General features: G+C 35.6%; 1 protein-coding gene across 2 annotated transcripts; it reads right to left on the reverse strand.

Annotated features, from left to right (window-relative positions):
- Positions 1–142: 142 nt before the first annotated feature.
- Positions 143–27,643, reverse strand: SPATA22 (spermatogenesis associated 22). Of its 2 annotated transcripts, none has more exons than XM_055367156.1 (8): positions 27,522–27,643; positions 25,708–25,788; positions 22,830–22,890; positions 22,606–22,701; positions 8,929–9,271; positions 6,605–6,734; positions 3,304–3,401; positions 143–462 (listed from the first exon to the last, which is right to left on the reverse strand). In XM_055367156.1, exons 1-8 carry the CDS (start codon positions 27,562–27,564, stop codon positions 271–273), a joined length of 1,044 nt encoding a protein of 347 aa, XP_055223131.1. In that variant the 5' UTR covers positions 27,565–27,643; the 3' UTR covers positions 143–270. The 2 variants fall into 2 exon arrangements, with proteins under 2 accessions (XP_055223131.1, XP_004058327.4); XM_004058279.4 differs by having other exon boundaries at positions 25,660–25,788.

Below are 27,643 nucleotides of genomic sequence, written 5' to 3' on the forward strand. Positions count from 1 at the left end.
AGATGTATTATTATCCCATATTAAATAAGCATCATCTATTCCTGTTATAGTGAGCATTTTTATCTAGGATGGTTGTGGAATTTTAGCAAATATATCATTTTAATAAAAACATTAAAATTATACTTCAAAAACTCTTTCCACATTTAAAAGAATTCAAATACTTTAATTCAACAAGTGAAATACAATAGTAGCTATAAAACTATGGAGATGATAAATTAAGCAATAACAGAAAACTGCTATAATTTATGCTAAACTTCCTTTTATCACTACTTAAGTTTCATTCATCACATTAATATAATACTGCATCTCAACATCTGCAATTTTGACAAATGCCTGGAAAGTTTTTTGTTCAGAAACAGACGCCGGTCTGACAGAAACACATTTGAAAATGTTCTTTTTCTGGTCATAGTTGCCAACACATCTATGAACTCGGCCTCTAATCAGTCTCGGAAGTTCACGATCCTGTTTTTCAAAAAATAAGTATCAAAAAATAGTTATTACTTCATCTGAATTTCAATTTTTTAAATATTTATGTGATCAACTAAACATGTGCCACCTCAAAATGCTATAATTCCTTCACGTGAGTCAGGGCCCCACTGCTAACAAGACAATGATAGTTATTCACATATTGGTACCCTGTAACAGAGGAAAGACCCTCACTTGGTAGGGCTCTTACAAGCTAGCAAGTTGTTGCTTCTTCAAAGACTGAATAATCCCCAGTGTAATGACACATGAAATTACCCACTCTTTTATCAGATTCCCAGAGTTCCACTTTCAGTAGGCAGCAGACTGGGTGACTCAAAACAGCTCATCAGATGACAATTAGGATAGCTGGATGAAATGTTTTGTTAAAAATCTCCTCGTAAGCATCAGAGAGATATCAAGAGAGTGAGGAATTACAGAGACCCCCTCACACCCCATCTAGGATAGCATGGGAGTCTCAGATGAAACCTGATTTGGGGTGTGCTTTCTCCCTGAGATGTCTGCAAATTACAGAAAAGCATTTGAGAGTCTAAGAAACTGAGCAGAGATTTCACAGACTTGTATAGGTGGGAAACAAAAAAATGGAATCTTAGGCATCCAAGGAAAAGAGACTCTAATAACCACCCCCACTTAGACCTGAAGCTTAAGGTTGGGACCCAAAAGTGTGATGCCTTTAGAGACAAGTAAATCAGAAAAAGATTAGCCTTCTCCAAATCCTCTCAATTATGAATAAAATTAAAGCATTCTGAAGTTGCTTTCATTAAATAGTCACAAAAAGCACTAATTATAAGGGGAAAGACTAATGATTGATAAAAGGATTATATGAAAATGAAAAACTTCTGTTTATCAAAAGCCATCAAGTGGGAAAAAGCAAACCATGGATATGAGAAAATATTTGCAATGCACATAATGGACAGAAAACTGATTCCCAGAATAGTTTTTCTTTTTAATTCCTAGAATCAGTAAGAAAAAGACAAATAAGAGAAGAAAACAGCAAGATGCCTGAACAGACTTTACAAAAAAGATATCTAAATAGCATATGAAAAGGTACTCAACCTCATTACTCACTAGGGAATTGTAAAGAAATAAGATAACACTAAATTTACTCACCAGAATTGTTATAATAAAAAAGATCGACAATACTAAGCATTGGTAAGAATGCAGAGCAACCACAACTCTCCTACATTGCCTGTGAGTACTTAAATTGACACAATCCTTTGAAAAATTCTTTGGCAATATCTACTGTATTTGAATATACACATGCTCTATGACCCAGCAATTTTACTTCTGAGTATATATCAAACAGAAATACATGCAAATGCATAAGAGACATAGATAAGAATGTTCATAGAACATTATGCATAACAGCAAAAAATCCAGAAACCCAAATGCCCACCAACAGTGAAATAGAAAACTGTAGCATATTCATGCAGCACAATATTATACATAGCAATATAAATGAGTGAGCTACAGCTACACACAACAACATAGATGAATCTTACAAACATTTTGTCAAATAAAGGAAATCACATATTTAAAAAGACATAATGTATGATACTATTTTTATAAAGTTCAAACACAGGCAGAATTAATTGATGACATTAAAAGTCAGGCTAGTGGTTACCTGTAAGTAGAAGACAAGAGGTAGTGAATGGGAAGAAGCACAAAGGGATTTGGGGGGTGATGGCAATGTTCTGTTTCTTAACCTGGTTTGGCATTCACTTAGTGATACTTCATAGAACTGTACAGTTATGATTTTTATACTTTTCTGTACATGTTATACTGCAATAACAGTTTTTTTAAAAAACTTCAGACTAGATAAAAATAATACACATTCAAGATATTATAGGAATTGACAATTATTTCTTGAGCATCTACTATGTGTCATGCACTGTATATTCATGTTTCATCATTTAATCCCCTTAACAACCTTTCGAAGTAGGAATTTATCTCCCCATTTTATAGATTTTTTTAAAAATCTGAAGTTCAAGTAATTTAAGCAGCTTTCTTAAGTCATAAAACTAGAAAATGTTGGAGTGAATGCTGGAATCCAAGTCTGATTTCAGAATTGAGGCCAATGTCAGAATTAAGGTCAAACTTTTACAAAGTTTATGTAGCTCTTATACAGCCTCAATGTGTGTAGGTCTACAGCCTCCTTTGCAATCTCCACACTTCTATGTCACCAAGCCTCTTCCTTATATCCCAGCCCACTATGCTTTCCCCCAATTTCAGAACCACTACCCTTACCCCTATCAGTTCCTAACTCTTCACTTTGGTAATTATAACTACTTTCAGTTCCCTGAACAAGTGAAGCTCTCTTTTAGCTTCAAGTCTTTGCATATGCTGCTCCCTCACCTTAGACTATATCCTTCTTTCCCTCCCCAACACATTTTGGCTTAGTTGATTCTTATTAGTCCTTAAAGATCTAGGATAAGTTACCACCTTCTTTGAAAATCTTTCCCTGATCTGCCCCTTCCTTCTTACCTACTTCTCTAGCACCCTGCACATACCTAGCTCCACCATGCCATTCACCATACCACAGTGTAACATTTCTGTACCATTCTACCTGGGATTACAAACTCTTTGAGAGAAAGAGCCATTTGCCATTTACATTCCACTTTATATCCCTCACACCCAGCACAGTACCTAGCACGTAGTAGGCTCTCTATATTATAAAAATAAACAACTTTCATATCAGAACTAAAACCAAAGTGTTAAAAGTACTAAATTGTTAACAGAATTTATATTTCAACTGAATTATAGCCTGCATGTTTATATTCTGTTGACATAGGCTTCGCAAAGTACTTTAAAAATACTCACGATTTCATAAAAGACACAAGGCAGAGTATTTTTCCCATCCCTCATAAGAAAAGTCTTCGAATAATATGGGCCAGGTGTAACAGCTGAATCAAGAACAGCTAAGCAATATTGAAATGGGGGAAAAAATGAATGTTGGTAAACTGCAAATAAAATTTAACAAAGAGAAGCTGATGTTTAAATAACTATCCATATCAACCTCTCATAGTTCTATTTATATAGCAATAAAGAAGACATTTTAAGAAGAGAAGATATTTCTCAGGCAGTTTTATAGGTAGGAAAACAAAACTTCTGACTCTCTCCAACTTAGGAACAGATTATATGCCAAGCTCATACAATTGACAATAAATGGCCATCTGAAACTTTTTCCTTAGAATGTGTAGTACAGAGTGGTTAAATCCCCAGAACAGTCTATGACATTATAATAATAAAATGCACATGTGTAACAAATAAGCATCATAATTTAATGAAAAAAGAAACATTGAATTAGAATCAGGAGACATGCATTCAGGTCCCAGGTAATTCAACTTACTAATATTTTGTGACTTTGAGCAAACTGGGTTTTAAATTTATTTTTATTATATACATTTAAGGTATACAACATATTTTCATATACATACAATATATTTTCATATACCTATATATAGTGAAATCATTTCTACAGTGAGCAAGTTAACATACCCAACACCTTCCATAGTTATCCTTTTTGTGTGTAAGAGCACCTACAATCTACTCTTACCAAAATTTTAATATACAATACAATAATATTAACTATAGACCTCCTCTGTGCATTAAGTCTCTAGACTTACTCATCCTACATAATTACAAGTTTGTACCCTTTGACCTACATCTCCCTATTCCCTCCTCCTTGAGTAAATTGTTTAACCACTTTCAAATCTGTTTCTTCACCTATAAAACGCAAATTGTAATTCATGTTTATCTCAAGAAACTATTATGAAGTGACAGCATTATTCATTTATTTAATAACCATCTATGAGTACTGGTAGTGGGCATTTGTTATGTTGAGGCTGGCCTCCATTTCTGCTAAAAAGACCCAGATTATCCTTCAGGAAAATTCCATTTTTAGCCATATTATTTGGATAGGATTTGTCCCCATCCCCAGATCCACGAGTGAACTGTGACTGACTTAATCCAATCAGCATATTTTATTACTCAACTACGTAGTTCAGGGTTTCTGCAATAGGCATGTTACCAAGTCAGAAATGGTTATATGCAAAGACTCATTTGTTAGTTTCTAGGAAAGAGCAATCAGAAGAAAAATCTAAGAATATGACGGTGTGGTATAAGAATGTATAGTCTACAGAAATTTAATAATCAACTTGCTACCATAAGGAGAGAGTCAGAAGCTTCTGGAGAGACTATAGTGTGGAGCCTTAAGATGAAGCCAACATTATGACTGGCCAGAAGGATGGAGAGAAATCACTGTGCCATCTCTTGAGCAGCTAGATCAAGCTTTGCCTGAAGTCAGAAACCTAGCCACTTTTCAGTTGCGTCAATAATTCTCTATGCAACACAATATTATACATAGCAATATAAATGAGTATTTAAAATCCACTAAAGTTGTTTTTTTCTGGGGGGTTCTTGCAACTGAAAGATACTTCCTATATACAGTGCAGTGTGCTAGACACTAAAGTGTAGTAAAATGAAGTATCTACCTTTAATAAGTTTAGAGTCTAGCCTAGGAACTCAGGATTATTATAGCACTATGAAAGCTAACCATCACATATAAAAGCATGGACCCCCTTCATTTCTTGATAAGAATGTCTATCGGTGTTTATAATGAGGATTGTGATATTCTTAAAAGGATTATTCTGGAGTGAACCTGAACAACTCACCAAAGAGAATCTGGGGAAATGAATGGAATCAGCATGTCCTTTTAATAGGCTCAGGTTATTTTAATATTTATATTCTGTAAATGAGGTGAGAGCCAAAGGCATCTTTCACACAGGAAAAAGCAATTTAGTGGGAAGTCCAACAGGGGTTAAGATCTTTGAAATAAGATGTTCTACCTCTGACAGTATTCTAGCTCTGACAGAAAACTGACATGAAATAGAATACCATCTGCTATTGCAGTTACGTGGCTACTGGTAAGAACTAAACAAAATAAGAGCTAAGTCAAGCTTCAACAGAGTAGTAACAGTCATGCCAACCAGCTAAGAGATATGCTTCAAGCAACATGAGTAGGACTTGATAAGGAATCCCTGAAGTATATGGGAGTTCCAGAGGCCAGAGGCATGGAAACCTCCAAAAAGCCAAAAACGAAAACTGAACAAAACCAGCCCAGCCAACACCTTGATTTTAGCACTGTGATACCCTGAGTATAGAACGCAGTCAAGCCCACATGGACTTCTGATCTACAAAACTTGAGTTAAGAAGTGGGTGTGGTTTTTAGCTGCTAAGTTTCCATTACTTTGTTACGCAGCAATTGAAAATGAATACAGCATGCTTTACTCAAAGTCTGAGTCTCTATTGAATCCAATGTCACTTTATATAATAAAGCTTTTTCCTTAATGGTAACAAGAGAGAAACTGTAATCATTTTTAGGTGAAAGTTAAACATGTGAAATGACTGCACTGATAGAAATCTACATCTATATATACACACATCTATATTTACATATATATATATATAACAGGACAAAAGGAAAAGGAGGAGGCTGTATCAGTTTCCCATTGCTGCTTACAAATTACCACAAACTTAGTGGTTGGCTTAAAACAACACAAAAGCATCATCTTAATAGTTACGGAGGTCAGAAGTCTATAATGAGTCATCAAAGCTGTGTTCCTTTTGGAGGCTCTAGAGTAAAATCTATTTCCTTAATTTTTCCAGCTTCTCAAAGATGCCTGCATTCTTTGGCTCATGGCCTCTTCCTCCATCTTCAAAGCCAGCAAGGTAGCATCTTTCAATGCTTTCCTTGTATAAGGGACCCTCGTGATTACATTGAACCCACTCAAATAATACAAGATAATCTTCCCATTTCAAGATCCCTAACTTAATTACATCTGCAAAGTCTCTTTTGCCATATAAGGTAGCATTCACAGGTTTTGGTAATTAGAATGTAGGCATTTTAGGGTGCATTATTCTGGTAATTAGAATGTAGACATTTTTAGGGAGCATTATTCTATCTACCACAGGGACTATTATTAAAACTTCAGTTCTTTGAATATACTTTAGGGAGTAGCAAAAATCAGACTGTTTTATTTGAAAGAAAAAGGACTAATCAGACATTAAAACCTGTCCTTCAGAGAGTATTACTGAAGTATTTTTAAAGTATTTTACCTACCTAATACTTCAAAAAGAAGTACAGTTTTCTGTGCATGCTCACGCCAATACTTCATGCTTTCAATAACTGCAGAAATAATTCTTAAAGAACTAGCTTTTTCCTTAAACTGTAACTGATACAATGAGGTTTCCTTTTGAAAAAATAAGAAACACAGTATTAGAAAAATATTTGTTTTTTTCATCATACTCGTTTACCTTCTATGTAAAAATTCTAAGTCCTTACAATGGACAAGTGTGTAAAAAGAACTACTGAAAATTTTAGTGTAGTTACTTCCCTAAAATAAGGCCATCGATACTATATTACAGATGGAGAAACCAGGCTGCACTTAGAGACAATCAAGAGGAGAATTATTTATATAGGTATTCATTCATTCATTGACTATTTTAAAGCATCATATGCCAGATCCTGTGACAAATATAGGTAAGGCCATTCCTTTCCCTAGTGCACTCACTCTCTAGGGGACTCTAGGGAAGGAGCCAGACACATTCATTCATTCATTCGTTTCAAAAGTGTTTACTGGGCACCTACTACATGCCAAACATAGCTATTAAGGAAACATTCATGGACAAAACAGTCAAGATATCTGTCCTCGAAGATTTTATTGCCTAGTGGAGGATTTAAAAAATAAATAAACATATAACAGAATGTCAGGAAATGTACTTTTTTTTAGAAAAAAACACACAAGGTAAATGGAAAGAGAGAGAGATGGGGGTTATTATTTTAAGTGGGTTGTTAAATGAGGACAGTGGGAACAGCAAGTATAAAAGCCCTGACATGGAAATGTTCTTAGCATTTTTGAAGATCAACTAAGAATACAGTGTGTTAAAATACTAATTTTCAAAGGCAAGGGGACGCTTTCCTTTGTGAGGGTGAGGGTTGTGAAGAACATATGATGGGACCTTTTTTCAAAATACAGGTAGTTTCTTCCCTCTTCCCCCTCTTAACGAAGATTCTAACATGCCTCCTGTTGATGATTATGGCCACAGTAAACCACTGTTACTAAGGTGATTATGTCATATAATTCTTGAGTACAAGGAAACATAAGATTGAGAACCACTGTGAAACATGCTTTATTAATCTTATTTCCAACAAAAAACAAAACATGAGAAAACAAACTTTACCCCGATGGCTTTTTGAAAAGATTGCTTTTTCAGACATATGGGCAGAACAAAAACTAACAACTGTAAGAAGTTGTTACCATTCCTAGGCTGAAAGGACAAGAGGAGAAAATAAAAGTATCAAGCCCAGGAAAGCTATACTCATGAAGGGGCTACATCATGCGTTGACACAGCCACTGCTGGTGATGTAACATTTAAGACAGGAGAAAGTGAGAAAACCCAACCTTTCCTCCCACCCTGTGATGTCGTACCAGTGACTCCTACTGGCTGACCTCTAGCAAAAGCCAGCAAGCAAACAATCTCAGGATGATGCACCACATAGGACAGTTCAGCCTTCCACAACAGAGAAGGGCAGGTGAAGAATCAAGTGGGCCAAGGGGCCAGGGAGCAGAGATGAGGAATAACCAGCACACATAATATATAAATAACATTTACAAAGAACAATTAGAGCACTGAGCGTAGAGAGGAAGTACAGTTGAGATACAGGTATAGGGAAGAATATAAACCAAAGCACAGCGTGTATGCTATGTTTAGAGAATTGTGACGAGTCTGAAGTGGCTAGAGCATTGGACAATTAGTAGACTATGAAATATGAGGCTACAAAGGTAGACTAGGTCAAGATCATAAAGCAAAGGTCATAATAAGTTGATCATAAAGAAAACTATGGCCTGCAGTGCAAATTTAACCTGCTATCTATGTGTGTAAACATTTGTTGGAGGAGAGCAGTGTCCATTCATTTATGTATTGCTTATGGCTGCTTCCAAGCTACAGTGGCAGAGTTGAGTAGTATTGCTGAGTAGCTGCAACAGAGACAGTATGGCCCATAAAGCCAAAAATACTGTCTGACCCTTTAAGGAAATTACTGACCTCTGTTGAAAAATACTTAGAATGACATATGAAGAGCCTGGGTAACTTAATAAACAATGGATAAACTGTCATTATCTTTAAAATGAGTGTAAAGTGAAAGTCAGAATCCAGTAGAAAACTCTAAACTTTGAAAGGAAAAGGAGCAGCCATTCATACCCTCTAAGAAAATATTTTGGAAACTAACATTCATCCACTTCAATGGAACTGAATATTTATGCTAATCAAGTAATGTATGTCATGGAATTTATTTCAGGCGCTCTTATCTCTGTAGTTTTCTAAATATTTACCTCATATTTTAAAAAATGTAAATAAGTCATGAATTTGTATTTAAACATTTACCTTCAGGGTGTTGTCTTCTGGAATATCATCCAACATTTGTTTCTTATATTGATTTTGTTGAAAATTGGGCTTAAGTGTCTGTAGTGCACTGTTGTTGTCTAGCCCTCTCATTGTGCAGCCAGATATTTTTGATGAATGTGTTTGTCTGAGTAGCTCGGTTTCTTTGTTGCGAGATAAGTTAGGAGGTTCAGGTGTTCTTAATTGTTTTTGTTGTTGAGCTCCCGAACTCATTGGACAAGAATTTTTTCCATCATTTGCCACTAAGTTTGTTCGTTTACATTGAGGCTTAAAATCATTTTTATTCCAAGTTTTCAAGCTGGTATTTTTGTTACCATCTCTGTAGCTGTAATAGTGCAAAAAAAAGCATTTGTTTCTATATGGTTTCTTAATTACAAAAAAAAATTAATAATGAAAAATTCATTTATATGGCAATTTATGACTTAGAAAGCACTTTATAACTAACTACTGAGAAATTCCAAATACATCACAACAACCCTACAATGTTGTATTACCTCTCTTTCCAGATGAGAAGACTGATCCTTAATGAGGAATTAACTTGTCCAAAGTCATACAGGAAATTACTCACAAGTCTAGAACCCAGGAAATACAAGATCTCCCAACTCAGAGTCTAGTACTACAAAGTATATTTTTAAATGATAGCATTCTTCATATGATAGTAGTTGTATCCAAGTGGTAAGACTTTGAGGGCATTTACTTGCTTCTTTATATATTCAATTTTAAAATTTTCTACAAACTAAAATTTTAAGAAGTTAAACTGTGGCTTAGCAATGATTTTAAATCACAAGGAGAATACATATAAGCAGGATAGATAGCTATTAATATTTGATTAGAAATTTTGTGGTTTTACTGCATAGCTTAAAAGCCCTATAATGTATTTGGTACAGCATTTGTCAGCAACATTGAGTGTGTTATATCAGCTGACCAGAACATTATGCCAGATGCTAATGAGGCCAAAATCAAAAGCATAATTTCTGAGCAGCCTAGTTAGGAGTTCCACAGGAAACAAAACTAGTCCAAGTCACAAATTTTTTTTTTTTTCTCTCGGAGACGGGGTCTCGCTCTGTTACCCAGGCTGGAATGTAATGGCAAGAACACAGCTCACTCTAGCATCAATCTCCCAGGCTCAAGTGATCCTCCCACCTCAGCCTCCTGAGCAGCTGGAACTACAGGTGAGTGCTACTATACCCAGCTAATTTTTGTTATTTTTTGTAGAGACAGGATTTCACCACGTTGCCCAAGCTGGCCACAAACTCCTGGGCTCAAGTGATCCACCTCCTTGGCCTCCCAAAGTGCTGGGACTAGAGGCATAAGCCACTATTCCCAGCCCACAAATTCTTAATTCTCAGTAATTTTCCTGGAAATACCACAAGTATCACAAGAGGGCAACCAATGCAACCCATCCCCTACTTAGGTAAATAATCCAAAAAGAGGTCTAGGTACACTACTGACCAGGAACAAATCCAAGTTTTATGAGGCCTGAAGCTTGTATAATTTGGGGAACACTGTTAATTGGGTACAAAGTTAGTACAAAATAACGAGAAAAGAAAGCACAATTACAACAATTTAAGTTATAAACACCACAAACATCACGATACCCAGAAAAAAAATATTAGAATTATTATAAATTAACTGCCTGATACCCCTTTATAGAAATTTTTTCCTACACTGATCACTTCTTCATACGACAATAATTTTGTAATTTTTTTGGACTCAGTCCAGTCTCAAACCCATGGGCACAAGTGATTCTCCTGCCTCAACCTCCAGAGTAGCTGGCACTACAGGTACGTACCATCACACGCAACAATTTTGTAATTTTATTTTCAATAAAGAGAACAGAAACACAATTTTGTCTTTCCTCACTCTCATGGTTATAGAAATTACTTTTATTATTCATAGTCTAGAAAAATTTATTTCAGCTTTACAACTCTCTGTTGGTAACAGCACATTTGTAGTAATGCCAAAGATCACTGATCACAGATCATCATAACAGATATAATAATGATGAAAAATTTTGAAATATTGCAAGAAGTACCAAAATGTGACATAGAAACATGAAGTGAGCACATACTGTCGGAAAATGGCACCAATCGACTTGCTCAATGCAGGTTTACCACGAACCTTCGACTTGTAAAGAACGCAGTATCTGTGAAGTGCAATAAAGCAAAGTGCAACATAATAAGGTATGCCTATATGAGGAGAGGCTGAGTGGATTAAAGATCCAACTGTATGCTGTCTACAATGAACTCAGTTTAGATTCAAAGACACATAAAAGCTGAGAATAAAGGGATGGAAAAAGATATTCCATGCTAACGGCAACCAAAAGAAAACAGCGGTGGCTAAGTTTATGTCAGACAAAATAGACTTTAAGTTAAAAGTTGTTTCTAAAGACAAAGAAAGTCATTATATAATGATAAATGGGTAAATTCAATAGGAAGATATAAAAATTGTGAATATGTATACATCCAATATCGGAGCACCTAAATATATAAAGCAAATATTGACAAATCTAAAAGGAAAAATTGACAGCAACATAATTAAAAAAAAAGAAAGCTCAATACTCCACTTTTAATAATAGATAAATCATCCAGACAGAAAAATCAATAAACAGTGAACCTGAACAACACTGTGGATCAAAAGGACCCAAAAGACATATATAGAATTGGCCAACCAACAGCAGAAGACTACACATTCTTCTCAAGCACAGATGGAACTTTCTCAAGGATAACTCACGTTAGGTCACAAAATCAGACTTAACAAATTTAAGAAGATCAAAATCACACCAAGTATCTTTTCTGACCATAATGGTATAAAACTAGAAATCAATAACAGCTAGAAAATGGAAAAATTCGCCAGGCATGGTGGCTTACGTCTGTAATCCCAGCACTTTGGGAGGCCGAGGCGGGTGCATCACAAGGCCAAGAGATCGAGACCGTCCTGCCTAACACGGTGAAACCCCGTCTCTACTAAAAATACAAAAATTAGCTGGGTGTGGTGGCATGCACCTGTAGTCCCAGCTACTTGGGAGGCTGAGGCAGAAGAATCACTTGAACCCGTGAGGTGGAGGTTGCAGTGAGCCGAGATTGCACCACTGCACTCCAGCCTGGGTGACAGAGTGAGACTCTGTCTCAATTAAAAAAAAAGAAAAGAAAATGAAAAAATTCACAAATACAACAACACACTCTTGAACAATCATTGATCAAAGAGGGAATTAAAAAAGAAAATCTTAAAATTATCTTGAGACAGAAACAAAACATAACATACCAAAACTTATGGGAAAGCAAAAGCAGTACTAAGGGGAGTTTATAGCAATGAATGCCTAAGTGGAAATAAAAAGATCTCAAATAAGCATCCTAACTTCACACTTAAAGGAATTAGAAAAAGAATAACAAACTAAGCCCAAAATAAGCACATAAAGGCAATAATAAGACTAGAGTAGAAATAAATAAAATAGAGAATTAAAAAAAAAAAGCAAAACTGGGACTGGGCGAGGTGGCTCACACCTGTAATCCCAGCACTTTGGGAGGCTGAGGCAGGCGGATCACAAGGCCAAGAGATCGAGACCATCCTGGCCAACGTGGTGAAACCCCGTCTCTACTAAAAATACAAAAATTAGCTGGGCATGGTGGGGCAGGCCTGTAGTCCCAGCTACTCAGGAGGCTGAGACAGGAGAATTGCTTGAACCCAACAGCGGAGGTTGCAGTGAGCCGAGATCGTGCCACTGCACTCCAGCCTGGCAACAGAGTGAGACTCCATCTCAAAAAGAAAAAAAAGAAAAACTAAGAGCTTATTTTTTTGAAAAGATAAAGTTGACAGCCCCTTACATAGACTAAAAAAAAGAAAAAAGAAGATTTAAATAAATGAAAGAGGAGACATACATGGATTTCTCAGAAATAAAAAAGATCATAAGGGACTATTATGAACATTATATGACAACAAATTGGATAACACAGAAGAAATGGATAAATACCTAGAAACAAGCAACTTACCAAGATTGAATCAAGAAGAGGTAGAAAGCCTAAACAGACCAATAATAAGGAGATTAAAGAAGTAATCAAAAACCTCTCAACAAAGAAAAGCCCAGGACCAGATGACTTCACAGTGAATTCTACCAAACATTCAAAGACAAATTAATACCAATCTTTCTGAAATTCTTTCATAAAACAAGACGGAATTCCACTTCCAAATTCATTTTATGACACTAGCATCACTCTGATATCAAAATCAAACAAAGACACTGCTAGAAAACTACAGGCCAATATCACTAAAGAACATAGATGCAAAAATCCTCAATAAATACTAGCAAGGCAAATTCAACAGCACATCAAAAAAATTACCTGTCGAGTACTCTGCTCACTTCATGGGTGAGGTGACAGGATCCATACTTCAAACCTGAGCGTCACACAATATTCCCATGTAAACAAATCTGCACATGTACCCCTTATACTTAAAGTGAAAGTTGAAATATTTTTTAACAAAATTATACACCATGATTAACTGGGATTTATTTCTGGGATGCAAGGTTGGTTTAACATACGCAAATCAATCAATGTTATACACCACAGTAGCAGAATTAAAGACAAAAGTAGATGCAGAAAAAGCATCTGACAAAGTTCAACATCCATTCAGTTTACTCTAAAAAAAATAAGTATAGAAGGAACATACTCCAACACAATAAAGGTCACTTGCAAAATTCCCACAGCTAACATCATAATGGGGGATAACTGAAAGTTTTTTTTCAAAGATCCAGTACGACGCAAGGATGTCCACTCTTACCACTTCTATTCAAACATAGTTACAGGCTGGGCATTCTAAATCTGAAAATCCAAAACTCAAAATGCTCCAAAATTTGAAACTTTTTGAGCAACAACATGATGCTCAATGGAAATGCTCACTGAAGCGTTTCAGATTTTGAATTATCAAATTTAGGATACTCAACTGGTAGGTATTCTGCAAATATTCCAAACTCCAAAAAAATCTGAAACATTTCTGATCCCAAATATTTCAGATAAGGAATACTCAACTAGTCTTGGAAGTCCTAGCCAATCAATCAGCCAAGAAAAGGAAATAAAAGGAGTGCAAATTGGAAAGGATGAAGTAAATGTCTCTGTTTGCAGATGACATGATCTTGTATGTAGAAAACCCTAAAAACTCCATTAATAAACTGTTAGAACTAAAAAATGAATTCAGTAAAGTTGCAGGATACAAAATCAACATACAAAAATCAGGAGCATTTCTTTACACCAACAATAGATATCCCAAAAGGAAACCAAGAGAATGATCCCATTTACAATAACACCAAAAAGAATAAAATACTTAGGAATAAATGACCAAGATGGAGAAAGGTCTATACACTAAAAAATATAAAACACTGATTAAAAAAAAAAAACTGAAGACAAAATAAATGAAAAATCCTGTGTCATGGATTTGAAGAATTGATATTTATTTATTTATTTATTTATATTATTATTATTATACTTTAAGTTTTAGGGTACATGTGCACAATGTGCAGGTTAGTTACATATGTATACATGTGCCATGCTGGTGTGCTGCACCCATTAACTCATCATTTAGCATTAGGTATATCTCCTAATGCTATCCCTCCCCCCTCCCCCCACCCCACAACAGTCCCCAGAGTGTGATATTCCCCTTCCTGTGTCCATGTGTTCTCATTTTTCAATTCCCATCTATGAGTGAGAACATGCGGTGTTTGGTTTTTTGTCCTTGCGATAGTTTACTGAGAGTGATTATTTCCAGTTTCATCCACGTCCCTACAAAGGACATGAACTCATCATTTTTTATGGCTGCATAGTATTCCATGGTGTATATGTGCCACATTTTCTTAATCCAGTCAATCATTGTTGGACATTTGGGTTTGTTCCAAGTCTTTGCTATTGTGAATAGTGCCGCAATAAACATACATGTGCATGTGTCTTTATAGCAGCATGATTTATAGTCCTTTGGGTATATACCCAGTAATGGGATGGCTGGGTCAAAGGGTATTTCTAGTTCTAGATCCCTGAGGAATCGCCACACTGACTTCCACAATGGTTGAACTAGTTTACAGTCCCACCAACAGTGTAAAAGTGTTCCTATTTCTCCACATCCTCTCCAGCACCTGTTCTTTCCTGACTTTTTAATTATTGCCATTCTAACTGGTGTGAGATGGTATCTCATTGTGGTTTTGATTTGCATTTCTCTGATGGCCAGTGATGATGAGCATTTTTTCATGTGTCTTTTGGCTGCACAAATGTCTTCTTTTGAGAAGTGTCTGTTTATATCCTTTGCCCACTTTTTGATGGGGTTGTTTTTTTCTTGTAAATTTGTTTGAGTTCATTGTAGATTCTGGATATTAGCCCTTTGTCAGATGAGTAGGTTGAGAAAATTTTCTCCCATTTTGTAGCTTGCCTGTTCACTCTGATGGTAGTTTCTTTTGCTGTGCAGAAGCTCTTTAGTTTAATTAGATCCCATTTGTCAATTTTGGCTTTTGTTGCCATTGCTTTTGGTGTTTTAGACATGAAGTCCTTGCCCATGCCTATGTCCTGAATGGTAATGCCTAGGTTTTCTTCTAGGGTTTTTATGGTTTTAGGTCTAATGTTTAAGTCTTTAATCCATCTTGAATTCATTTTTGTATAAGGTGTAAGGAAGGGATCCAGTTTCAGCTTTCTACATATGGCTAGCCAGTTTTCCCAGCACCATTTATTAAATAGGGAATCCTTTCCTCATTGCTTGTTTTTCTCAGGTTTGTCAAAGATCAGATAGGTGTAGATATGCAGCATTATTTCTGAGGGCTCTGTTCTGTTCCATTGATCTATATCTCTGTTTTGGTACCAGTACCATGCTGTTTTGGTTACTGTCACCTTGTAGTATAGTTTGAAGTCAGGTAGCGTGATGCCTCCAGCTTTGTTCTTTTGGCTTAGGATTGACTTGGTGATGCGGGCTCTTTTTTGGTTCCATATGAACTTTAAAGTAGTTTTTTCCAATTCTGTGAAGAAAGTCATTGGTAGCTTGATGGGGATGGCATTGAATTTATAAATTACCTTGGGCAGTATGGCCATTTTCATGATATTGATTCTTCCTACCCATGAGCATGGAATGTTCTTCCACTTGTTTGTATCCTCTTTTATTTCATTGAGCAGTGGTTTGTAGTTCTCCTTGAAGAGGTCCTTCATGTCCCTTGTAAGTTGGATTCCTAGGTATTTTATTCTCTTTGAAGCAATTGTGAATGGGAGTTCACTCATGATTTGGCTCTCTGTTTGTCTGTTATTGGTGTATAAGAATCCTTCACAATTAAAAGAACTAGAAAAGCAAGAGCAAACACATTCAAAAGCTAGCAGAAGGCAAGAAATAACTAAAATCAGAGCAGAACTGAAGGAAACAGAGACAAAAAAAACCCTTCAAAAAATTAATGAATCCAGGAGCTGGTTTTTTGAAAGGATCAACAAAATTGATAGACCGCTAGCAAGACTAATAAAGAAAAAAAGAGAGAAGAATCAAATAGATGCAATAAAAAGTGATAAAGGGGATATCACCACCAATCCCACAGAAATACAAACTACCATCAGAGAATACTACAAACACCTCTACGCAAATAAACTAGAAAATCTAGAAGAAATGGATAAATTCCTCGACACATACAGTCTCCCAAGAGTAAACCAGGAAGTAGTTGAATCTCTGAATAGACCAATAACAGGATCTGAAATTGTGGCAATAATCAATAGCTTACCAACCAAAAAGAGTTCAAGACCAGATGGATTCACAGCCGAATTCTACCAGAAGTACAAGGAGGAGCTGGTACCATTCTTTCTGAAACTATTCCAATCAATAGAAAAAGAGGGATTCCTCCCTAACTCATTTTATGAGGCCAGCATCATCCTGATACCAAAGCCGGGCAGAGACATAACCAAAAAAGAGAATTTTAGACCAATATCCTTGATGAACATTGATGCAAAAATCCTCAATAAAATACTGGCAAACTGAATCCAGCAGCACATCAAAAGGCTTATCCACCATGATCAAGTGGGCTTCATCCCTGGGATGCAAGGCTGGTTCAATATACGCAAATCAATAAATGTAATCCAGCATATAAACAGAACCAAAGACAAAAACCACATGATTATCTCAATAGATGCAGAAAAAGCCTTTGACAAAATTCAACAACCCTTCATGCTAAAAACTCTCAATAAATTAGGTATTGATAGGACGTATCTCAAAATGATAAGAGCTATCTATGACAAACCCACAGCCAATATCATACTGAATGAGCAAAAACTGGAAGCATTCCCTCTGAAAACTGGCACAAGACAGGGATGCCCTCTCTCACCACTCCTATTCAACATAGTGTTGGAAGTTCTGGCCAGGGCAATTAGGCAGGAGAAGGAAATAAAGGGTATTCAATTAGAAAAAGAGGAAGTCAAATTGTCCCTGTTTGCAGACGACATTGATTGTATATCTAGAAAACCCCATTGTCTCAGCCCAAAATCTCCTTAAGCTGATAAGCAGCTTCAGCAAAGTCTCAGGATACAAAATCAATGTACAAGAATTGATATTGTTAAATGTCCAAACTACCCAAAGTGATCTACAGACTCAATTCAATCCCTATCAAAATTTCAATGATATTTTTCACAGAAATAGAAAAAACAATCCTAAAATTCATATGGAACCACAAAAGACTCTGAATAGCCAAAACAATCTTGAGAAAGAACAAAGCTGCAGCCATCACACTTCCTGATTTCAAGTTATACCTAAAAGCTACAGTAATCAAAACAGTATGGTACTGGTATTAAAACAGGCACATAGATCAACAGAACAGAGTAGAGAGCCCAGAAATAAACCCATACATTTACATTTACATTTAATTGATTTTCAACAAAAGTGAGAACACACAATGGGAAAAAAGTCTCTGCCATAAATACTGTTGGAAAAACTGGATATCCAGATGCAGAATAATGGAATTGGACCCTTACCTTACACCATATACAAAAATCAACTCAACATAGATTAAAGACTTAAATGTAAGAACTGAAACCATAAAACTCTTAGGAAAAAACGTAGAAAACAAGCTCCTTGACACTGGTCTTGCAAATGACTTTTTTTAATATGACACCAAAAGCGCAGTCAACAAAAGCAAAAGTAAATATTTGAGAACTCCATCAAACTAAAGAGCTTCTACACAGTAAAGTAAATAATCAACAGAGTGAAAAGGCAATCTATAGCATGGGAGAAAATTTTGGCAAACTATATAACTGATAAGTAGTTAATATCCAAAATATTTAAGGAATTCACAGAACTCAGTAACAAAAAACAACACAATTTAAAGATGGGCAAAGAACCTAAATAGACATTTTTCTAAAGAAGACACACGGATGGCCAATAGGTATATAAAAAGGTGCTCAACATCACTAATCATCAGGAAAATGCAAATCAAAACTACCATGATATATTATCAATTCACACTTGTTAGGATAGCTGTCATCAAAAATTCAAAAGATAACAAGTGGTGGCGAGGGTGCAGAAAAAAGGCAATCCTTGTACACTCTTGGTGGAAATGTAACTTGGTACAGCCATTATGAAAAACAGTATGGAAGCTCCTCAAAAAATTAAAAACAGAACTACTATATAATCTAACAATTCCACTTCTGGATGTATATCCAAAGGAAATGAAATTAGTATCTCAAAGAGATATCTGCATTTCCAGATTCATTGCAGTATTATTCACAATAGCCAAGAGGGCCAGGCACAGTGGCTCACACCTGCGATCCCAGCACTTTGGAAGGCTGAGGCAGGTGGATCACATGAGGTCAGGAGTTGGAGACCAGCCTGGCCAACATGGTGAAACCCCATCTCTACTAAAATACGAAATTAGCCAGGCATAGTGGCACATGCCTATAATCCCAGCTACTTGAGAGGCTGAGGCAGTAGAATCACTTGATCCCAGGAGGCGGAGGTTGCAGTGAGCCAAGACCACACCATTGCACTCACATTGTCTTGTTGCCATTGCCTGGGCAACAAGAGCGAAACTTCGCCAAAAAAAAAAAATTCCAAGATACGTAAACAATGTAAGTGACAGATAAATGGACTAACAAATGTAACATAAAGGGATAACGGAATACTATTCAGACATTAAAAAGAAGTAAATCCTGCCATTTTTGACAACATGGATGAACCTAGAGGATGTTATGCTAAGTGAAATAAGTCAGACACAGAAAAAAAATACTATATGTGCTTACTTATATGTGGGATCTTTACAAATCAAACTAATAGAAGCAGAGCGTTGAATAGTGGTTACCAGGGGTGAAGAGGTGGGAGAAATAAGGTGATGTCAGTCAAAGGGTACAAACTTTCAGTTACATAGAATGAGTAAATTCTAGAGATCTAATGTAGAACATGAGGACTATAGTTAATAATACTGTGTTATACAGATGAAAATCACTTAGAAGGTAGATCTTAAGTGTTCTCACTACAAGAAAAAAATAGTAATTATGTGAAGAGATGGATATGTTAATTAGCTTGACTGAAATCAGGTCACTATGTATATGCATATTAAAATATCAGGTTGTACACCTTAAATATATATAATTTTTTTAAAAAAATACTTTTTTTGAAACAGGATCTCACTTTGTCACCCAGGCTGGAGTGCAGTGGCAGGATCTCAGCTCACTGCAACCTCCGCCTCCCAGGTTCCAATGATTCTACTGCCTCAGCCTCCCAAGTAGCTGGGATTACAGGCATGCGCCACCACGCCTGGCTAATTTTTGTATTTTTTTGGTAGAGACAGGGTTTCCCCATGTTGGCCAGGCTGGTCTCAAACTCCTGACCTCAAGTGATCCGCCCGCCTCCGCCTCCCAAAGTGCCGAGATTACAGGTGTGAGCCACTGCATCTGGCCCTAATTAAAATTGTTTTAAGATAACAATAGAAATACAATATTCAACTGCAGTCAGAACTGTTAACAAGGATGAGACTGTCAAGAGAGTGTTCCAGAGGCAAATAGAGTCCAAAAGAAAAATATTCCTCATATCTTTGGCCATCCTGAGCAAGCTGAAGGAGATCTCAAAGTTTAAAAATTTAGTTATATGGATATTGGGGGCCTGCCACCTCCTTTTATGAATTACTGACTTAAGTTATATACTATTTTATATTATTAAACTTTTATAATAGATCTGTGTAACAAGAATGGTTGAAAGACATGATGTGTAATAAGAAAGCAATTCTGGGTGAATCAGAGCAATAGGCATTCTAAGTATTCCACATACAAGCACGTTAGATAAATTCATGTATTTGTAAAATCCTTAATCAAGGGTTTTCTTGGTAGTGATAGACAAGACAGCACAAAGTTATATAAATACATCAGAACTGTGGGTTTCATCCACAATATATATTGAGCACTGAAGGAACCTTAGATATCATCTAGTTCAATTTTTTTCCCATGGATAAAGACATAAGACTCAAAAAAGGTGAAATGGCTTTTTTCTGTTCAAAAATAAATTAATGATTAACTCTGGATCAGTGCAACTATGAATAATTTTCTTTTTACCTTTTTTCTAGAATTATTCCATTATTTTCATAATGAGAATAGTAAGTTATTTTAGAAAAAAATAATATCCCTAACTTCTCTTAAAATTTATGCATTTATCTGAACCCATTTGCCAGGTTGTGTTCAGTTATCAGCTTCTAAAGCCTTCATCTCACCGAGCACAATAGTGTATGCCTGTAATCCCAGCACTTTGGGAGGCTGAGGTGAGGGAATCACTTGAGCCCAGGAGTTCAAGACCAGCCTGGGCAACAGAGCAAGGCCTCATCTCTACTAAAAATGTAAAAATTAGCCAGGCATGGTGGTGCAAACCTATAGTCAGTCCCACCTACTCAGGAGGCTGAGGTAGGAGGATTGTTTAAGCCCAGGAATTCAAGGTTGCAATGAGCTATGATCATGCCACTGCACTCCAGCCTGGGCAACATGGCAAGATCCAGTCTCAAAAAAAAAAAAAAAAAAAGATTAAAAATGTTAAAAGTCCTCATATCACCTCAACTCCTCAACTGAGATGTCTTAACTACTAAAAGTACAAGCTCAATGTCTCCTCAGAGTCTAAAGCCAATTGTAGGAGCTTTGGCAAAGAAGCTCATCCTTACTAATCTTACTAATTGTCCATATCCTAATTCTGGTGAATGAAATCTATATTGATAATGTGTCTAATAACACAGTATCTATAAGAATAATAGTGTACTTTGCTCTTGAAAACTCCATGTCCCAAGAAAGTATAGACTAGGCTGCTAGAAACAATACAGGATGGCCAGTTAAATTTGCATTTCAAGTAAGTAACAAATTTTTGGTATAAGTATGTCCAAAATATTGGCTGTGACACATACTAAAAAATTCCTGATTACCTGAAATTCAAATTTAACTGGGCATCCTTTATTTTTATTTGCTAAATCTGGCAACTGTAGCCTGGACTCTAAACCTGAAGATTAGTCCTTTAACTGGTTCAAAAGATCTTCAGCAGATTACCAACTGCCTGCATGGATTTTTAAATGTTCTCTACTCCTGGATTTCCTGTTGTATTCCAACAGTCTGACAGATCATGTATTAATTCAAATTGTAATACCCAATACTGGCTGCCTGTCCAGATTACAATCTGTTTACCTAATTATCTGTCTAATGCTTGTCAGAATGGATTTTCTTCTAGCTCCTGCAGTTGGAACAATGTCTCTAAGAATCATCCCAAACCACTGAACAGGCCTAGTTTTAAGGCCTTGTTATGAAGAAACTGACAGACTGGTCCTGGGGAAACTAGCATGAATAATAAAATCAAAACTAATTTTTAAATAAAGATATTATTTCAATGTATTTATTAACAACTATATAAAAAGTTCCCCCTTTTAAAAAAATATGATATCTTTGTATAATAAAAATGAGAATAGTATTAACTTCATATGGTTGTTGTAAGGATTATTGAAATAACATATCGAAGCACTTAACAGTGACTGATTTGGTGTTGTTTTCCCAGCACTTTGCTTCCAAAATTATTTCCTTCAATATTGCCATTTATCCAAGGCTACTAAAATCCAACCAAGAAAAATCCATGCTCTTTTTCTATCAATTTTTTCATACTATTTAAACATTAAGCTTTGGTCCTTATGGCAAGAACCCTCACCATCTTTTTGACCAGCTTCTTCATTTCTTGAGCCCCTACTATTGCAGATGCATATGCATCGCAGCCTCCATTTTTCTTTCTTCTGCCATTCTGTTTACCTTGAAGCCGGCTGTCTTACAGGATAAGACTGAGCACTCTAATTGGTTCTCAATTCCTAAATATAATCAATACTAAGATATGATTCCTGTCTATCGTCAATTAAATCATTAATAACCCATAAGCAAAATCATAAATTTATAGCAATGAATATTGGCAGAAATTTCATTATCACATTAAGAATCTTTTGAAGCATAATCACTATGAAATGTACATATTTTTTAAGTTTTACATGCATGTTCTCTTAAGCTCTTTCATAAAACATAATTAATACTGCCATAGTTGTTATTTATAGGAATTTCCTAAATGTAATTCTGTCTGAAAAACAACGAAGTGAAGGAGGAGGGAAGAATGAAGAGGAAGACAGGAAAATGAGAAGGAATAGAAGAAGAAAGAAATTTTAAGTAGACTCACCTCCAACCACCCTGGCTTCTTCCAGTATTTGATTGAATAGAGTTAAAGACAGAATCTTGACTTCTCAGAGGACGAGAAACTGAATGTGGTATTTGCCTTTCAAGGGAATATGTCTTGTTAAATATTAATAGTTTGCTTTCAAATTGAGAAATTAGGATATACATAGAAGAACAACATCAGTTAGTAACAGACACACATCCAATGGTTTATATTTCTCCACATACCCGGTGTCCACTGTTTTCATTACAGGAGCCAACTCTGGATTCACAGCTTCCCAGGCCCAATCTCAAAAGATATAAGTAACATAGATAAAAGTAAGATAGGTAGTATTTTTCAAAATGATAACTTCATACTTATTTAATTTGGGGGGTTTAAAAACTTGAAGAAGAAAAAACTTGAATATATGGATTTCTTCAACAGTACTTGTTGGAAAACCTGTCACAGCCTGCTTTATTAATTTTTATAGATGTCTTTCTTATCCATTGTATTTTAAGCAAAGATCATTTAATCTGTATCTTTTCTACAATCAGTTCTAGTATAGTATCTTTAACTTTGTAACATGAATTTCATCTAATCCAATGTTCACTGAACTTTTAAAATCTCACCCACAGAAAGAAATACATCATAACTCAGAACATACACATGCATGATATATGTGTGAGACAGAGATAGAGAGATAGAGAAAGGAGAAAAAAGAATATAAAACTTCATCATCAAATCTTATCCTTAATATGTGTGATACACACTGACACAGTCATGTGTCACTTAATGACAGGGATACAGTCTAAGAAATGCATTGTTAGGTGAGTTTGTTGTGCAAACAACATAGAGTGTACTTACACAAAGCTGGAGAGTACAGCTTGCTACACACCTAGGCTATATGTTACAGCCTATTGTTCCTAGGCTACAAACTTGTGCAACATGTTACTGTACTCAATACCATAGGCAATTGTAACATAATAGTATTTGTGTATCTAAACATATCTAAACATAGAAAAGGTACAGTAAAAATATAATATAAAAGATAAAAACCAATACACCTAAGAGGGCACTTACCATAAATGGAGCTTGCAGGACTGAAAGTTGCTCTGGGTGAGTTAGTGATTAAGTGGTGAGTGAATACGAAGGCCTAGGACATTACTGTATACACTACTGTACACTAAACACACCATACATTTAGGCTACATTTATAAAAAAATAAATAAACTGTGCTATGACATTATGACAGCTACTATGTCACCAGGAGATAGAAATGTTTCAGCTCCATTATATTTGTAATGGCACCACCATCACACAGGTGGTGTGATTGACCAAAACATGGTTATGCAGTGCATGGCTGTATTTTCTATTGTACTCTATTCTCTTCTATTTCTTTTTTCAAAGATCGATTATACCTCAGACTGATTAACGGATCAAGACAAACATTTTAAAAAAACACTGATGCAGTCCTATCTCTTACCCAATACAGGAAAACTACTATTTCTGACAAATAGTAACCCTGGTCCGAGCTTGAAGTACTTCAAGAGGACACACATTTCCTTATGGAGTAGCTCAATTTTTCAAGGTCAACATTCATGCTACTTATAAAAATATTTTAAATGACGGAATGTTTTTTAAACGGTGGAGTATGACCAGATAAATGCCCAGTTGTGCATATCCATGTGAATTTATGATTTTTATACACAAAAATTGGAAACATATGAACTTCATACTTAAAATTCTTCAAATATATCTTTTATATATTTTGTTTTCTTTAAACAAAATACAGATTTAGAAGTATATTAAAGTCTATAGGAGCACACTGGATGAAATTAACAATACAAGTATTGCTATATCAGAGATACTTTTAAATTCTAGCTATATAAGATCCTATTAATGATTTTTAAAATGTGCCCCCAAAATGTAAATGTATATAACCAGCATGTGCCACATATACTTCAGAATGTCTGCCTGCCCATTCCTCTTCCAGAGGAAAGTAAAAAGTCAACAACAACCATTAAGACCTCCCAGCACCCACCAAACCTCAGCTAACTGGTTCAGAGGTAGGAGGCCTAACCCCAACCTAAGCCAGGATTTTGGTGGCCTTACTTAAAAGATGAGCTGAATCACAAGCTGTCTCCAGGATGTGAATTAAGAGATCCAGAGGGCAGTCTACCGGTGACCTCTGAGAACTAGAACTAAAAGGTTATGCAAACTCACAGGAAGGGCAACTTAGCTCATGTGCCAGTTGAAGCTGTAAGGAAGCCAACTGGATGAAGGTGTGTCTTAGTCCCTTTGGACTCTACTATAACAAAATAGTTTAGAATGGCTTATTTATAAATATGATAAATGTATTTCTCAGTTTTGGAGGCTGGGAAGTCAAGGCTTCTTACTGTGTCCTCACATGACAGAAGGACGGAAAAGCTCCCTCATACCTTTTATAAAGTCACTAATCTCATTCATGAGGGCTCTGCCCTCATGACTTAATTACCTCCTGAAGGCCCCACATCTTAATACTATCACACCAGCAATTAAGTTTCAACATATAAATTTGGGTGGATCACATTTGGACCATAAACAGCTAACAAATGAATGAAGGCAAAAATGCCATAAAAAGAGAAAAAGACTACGGCCAGGCACCAGATATTTCCAGGCATCTGTACTTCCTAAAATCTATCTTTTTTTTCCCATTTTTCCTGTGTTCCCATGCACACTTATCCCCACTCCTAAGCCAATTCAAGTGTTTCCATTCTTTACCACCAAATGTATAGGCTATATACAATATCCACGTGTATTTTGAGAAAGAAAAAATATTTTTTACAATATATGTTATTACTTTATTAGAACAAAGACTCCAAATCTAAGATACTCCATTTAAATGCTAAGCCACCCTTGTAGGTAAGGAAACTTAAAACTCCTGACCTGGAATGTTCAGAAAGTGCTATGTAATTTCTATATGTGGATAATGGAAAGAAGAAAAAATAAACTTTCTATTTTCATTATAATATAAATTACAAATTTCTATAATCCTAGTTTTGTATTTCCTGAAAATTTTTACCTTATTAATTTTCTTACCTGTAGGTAGAGGAGGAAAATCATAATTGTCAGAAGGGGTACTGATACCTGAATCATCTTTAAGTGGATTAGAAGTTAATGGCTGTCTGTTCCTCTTTTTCTGATTGAACAACGGAACAGGCAAACAGCCTAAATTGAATGTACCAATAAATTAGTACATAATAGACAAATAAGCAGATCTAGTTGTAAAATAATTACTAGTATATAATAATACACACTTTAAATTTATCTACTTCTATATGCTAATATACTTATAGATTTCTATAACCTTAGATTGATTTTTACATTCTTTTTAAGATCCTGAATAGCCTAATTTGTTTCTTCAAAAACCTTTCTTATTCTACCCTAACAGTTTTAATTCCTCCCATATGGAAGTAATTCCCATCTCCCCCCTCATCCCCCAACCTTTCCAAATCCACTTTTTGTTTTCCTTATCCCCCTCCTGTGCTTGCCTGTTACCATATCAACTGCAGGGGACCTTTGAAGTACAACAGAGGTGAGGAAGAACCAAACTCTGAACCATGCTTTGGACAATAGTGGCACACCCTTTTGGGCCTCGGTTCTCAAAGTTTCATTGCACTAAGATTTATCTGGAATTCTGCTTAATGTGCAGGTTCCTAGACTCCACTCTCATAGATTTTATTTCAATAGATTTAGCCTGGAACTCAAAACTCTGCAATTTTAACAAGCACCTCAGGTATCTGTAATTATATATTTTGTGGATCATTTTGAGAATGCCTTAAAGAGTAATAATATCCAGTCCAAATGAGAATAAATACTACTACCAATTCCTCCAGATGGCGGATCTAGGATCTCAATTCAGGCCAAAAGTCAGAAAATATAAACTTTAAAACTTAGGGAACTCGAAGGGAAAAGAAGTTCAAAAAGCTTGTGCATTGCTATAGAGCAAGTCAGTGGAAGAATCTAGATAGGACACAAGATTCCTAAATATCAGTTTGGATCTCTTGCCACTGTACCATTCTCTAACTGGTCATCATCAATTGTTCTACAGGCACATACAGACTCCGTGAACAGTCTCTGATGAAAGGCTGGGAGAATTATGTGGGCTCTGGAATCAGACCGCCTAGGTCTTGAATTATGACTTCAAAGTAGGTTTGAATTACAACTTCAGAGTATGATCTTGGGCAATTTCCCTAAACTCTTTGTGCCAATATGACACATACTGATAGCATAATGATTAAGAGCATGGACTAAGAGCCAGATTCCTAGGTTCAACTTCTGATTCTGCTACTTCATGGATTACTTATTTAACCTCTTTTAGCCTTGGTTTTCTCATCTGAACAACAGGAATGATTATAATAACCTATCTCGGGGTATTGGTGTAAAGATTAAATAAATTAATATATATAATTAATGTCTTGAATACAGTTAATCCACCATAAATAATAGTTACTATTGTCTTCATTATGCATCATCATTCCCCTGGTTCTCATCATCCTTGCCATCTGTCTTTATACTAATAAATTGGGAAAGCAAAAATGATAAGAGAAGCTATTAGAACGACAGAAGTGCTTCCGGAAATATTTTTAACAAGTAAGTCACAAATACAAACAAAAATAGATCTATTTCTTTGTTTTCAGTTTTAAAGCATACAATAACTCAAGCACATCGAATTTGTAGAAAGAATATCAAAATAAATCTAAGAAACTTTGATCTTACTCCCACCTCTACCACTAAATGTTTTGTCTTGAGTAAGTTATTTTACTTCCTTGGACCTAAAAAGTAAAGAGGCTAGATTAACTGTTCAATCTATTTTAAATTTATTTCCAATGTTATATCTATAAACTATACAAGCTTTATATGCTATACAGAAAATTTAAAAATAAAAAGTTGTTCAATACCTGCTGTACTTCGAGCTGAATTTTCATTTAGGCTTCGCTTCATTTCCTTCAATATCAAAATCTATAATTTTCTCTTCAGCATTCCAAATTTATAATATGACATTGTCCCACTAGACCTGCAA

This window comes from Gorilla gorilla, chromosome 19, assembly GCF_029281585.2.
Source record: "Gorilla gorilla gorilla isolate KB3781 chromosome 19, NHGRI_mGorGor1-v2.1_pri, whole genome shotgun sequence".
NCBI classification, from domain to species: domain Eukaryota; kingdom Metazoa; phylum Chordata; class Mammalia; order Primates; family Hominidae; genus Gorilla; species Gorilla gorilla.

Bases quoted from the DNA above. Each gene is read 5' to 3' on its own strand.
- SPATA22 (XM_004058279.4), bottom strand. From the start codon at position 27,564: ATGAAGCGAAGCCTAAATGAAAATTCAGCTCGAAGTACAGCAG. The intron at 22,891-25,659 runs GTAAGAAAATTA...ATATCTTTTGAG, and splicing joins TTTTCCTCCTCTACCTACAG to ATTGGGCCTGGGAAGCTGTG. The intron at 9,272-22,605 runs GTGAGTCTACTT...GCACTATTACAG, and splicing joins AGAAGCCAGGGTGGTTGGAG to CTACAGAGATGGTAACAAAA.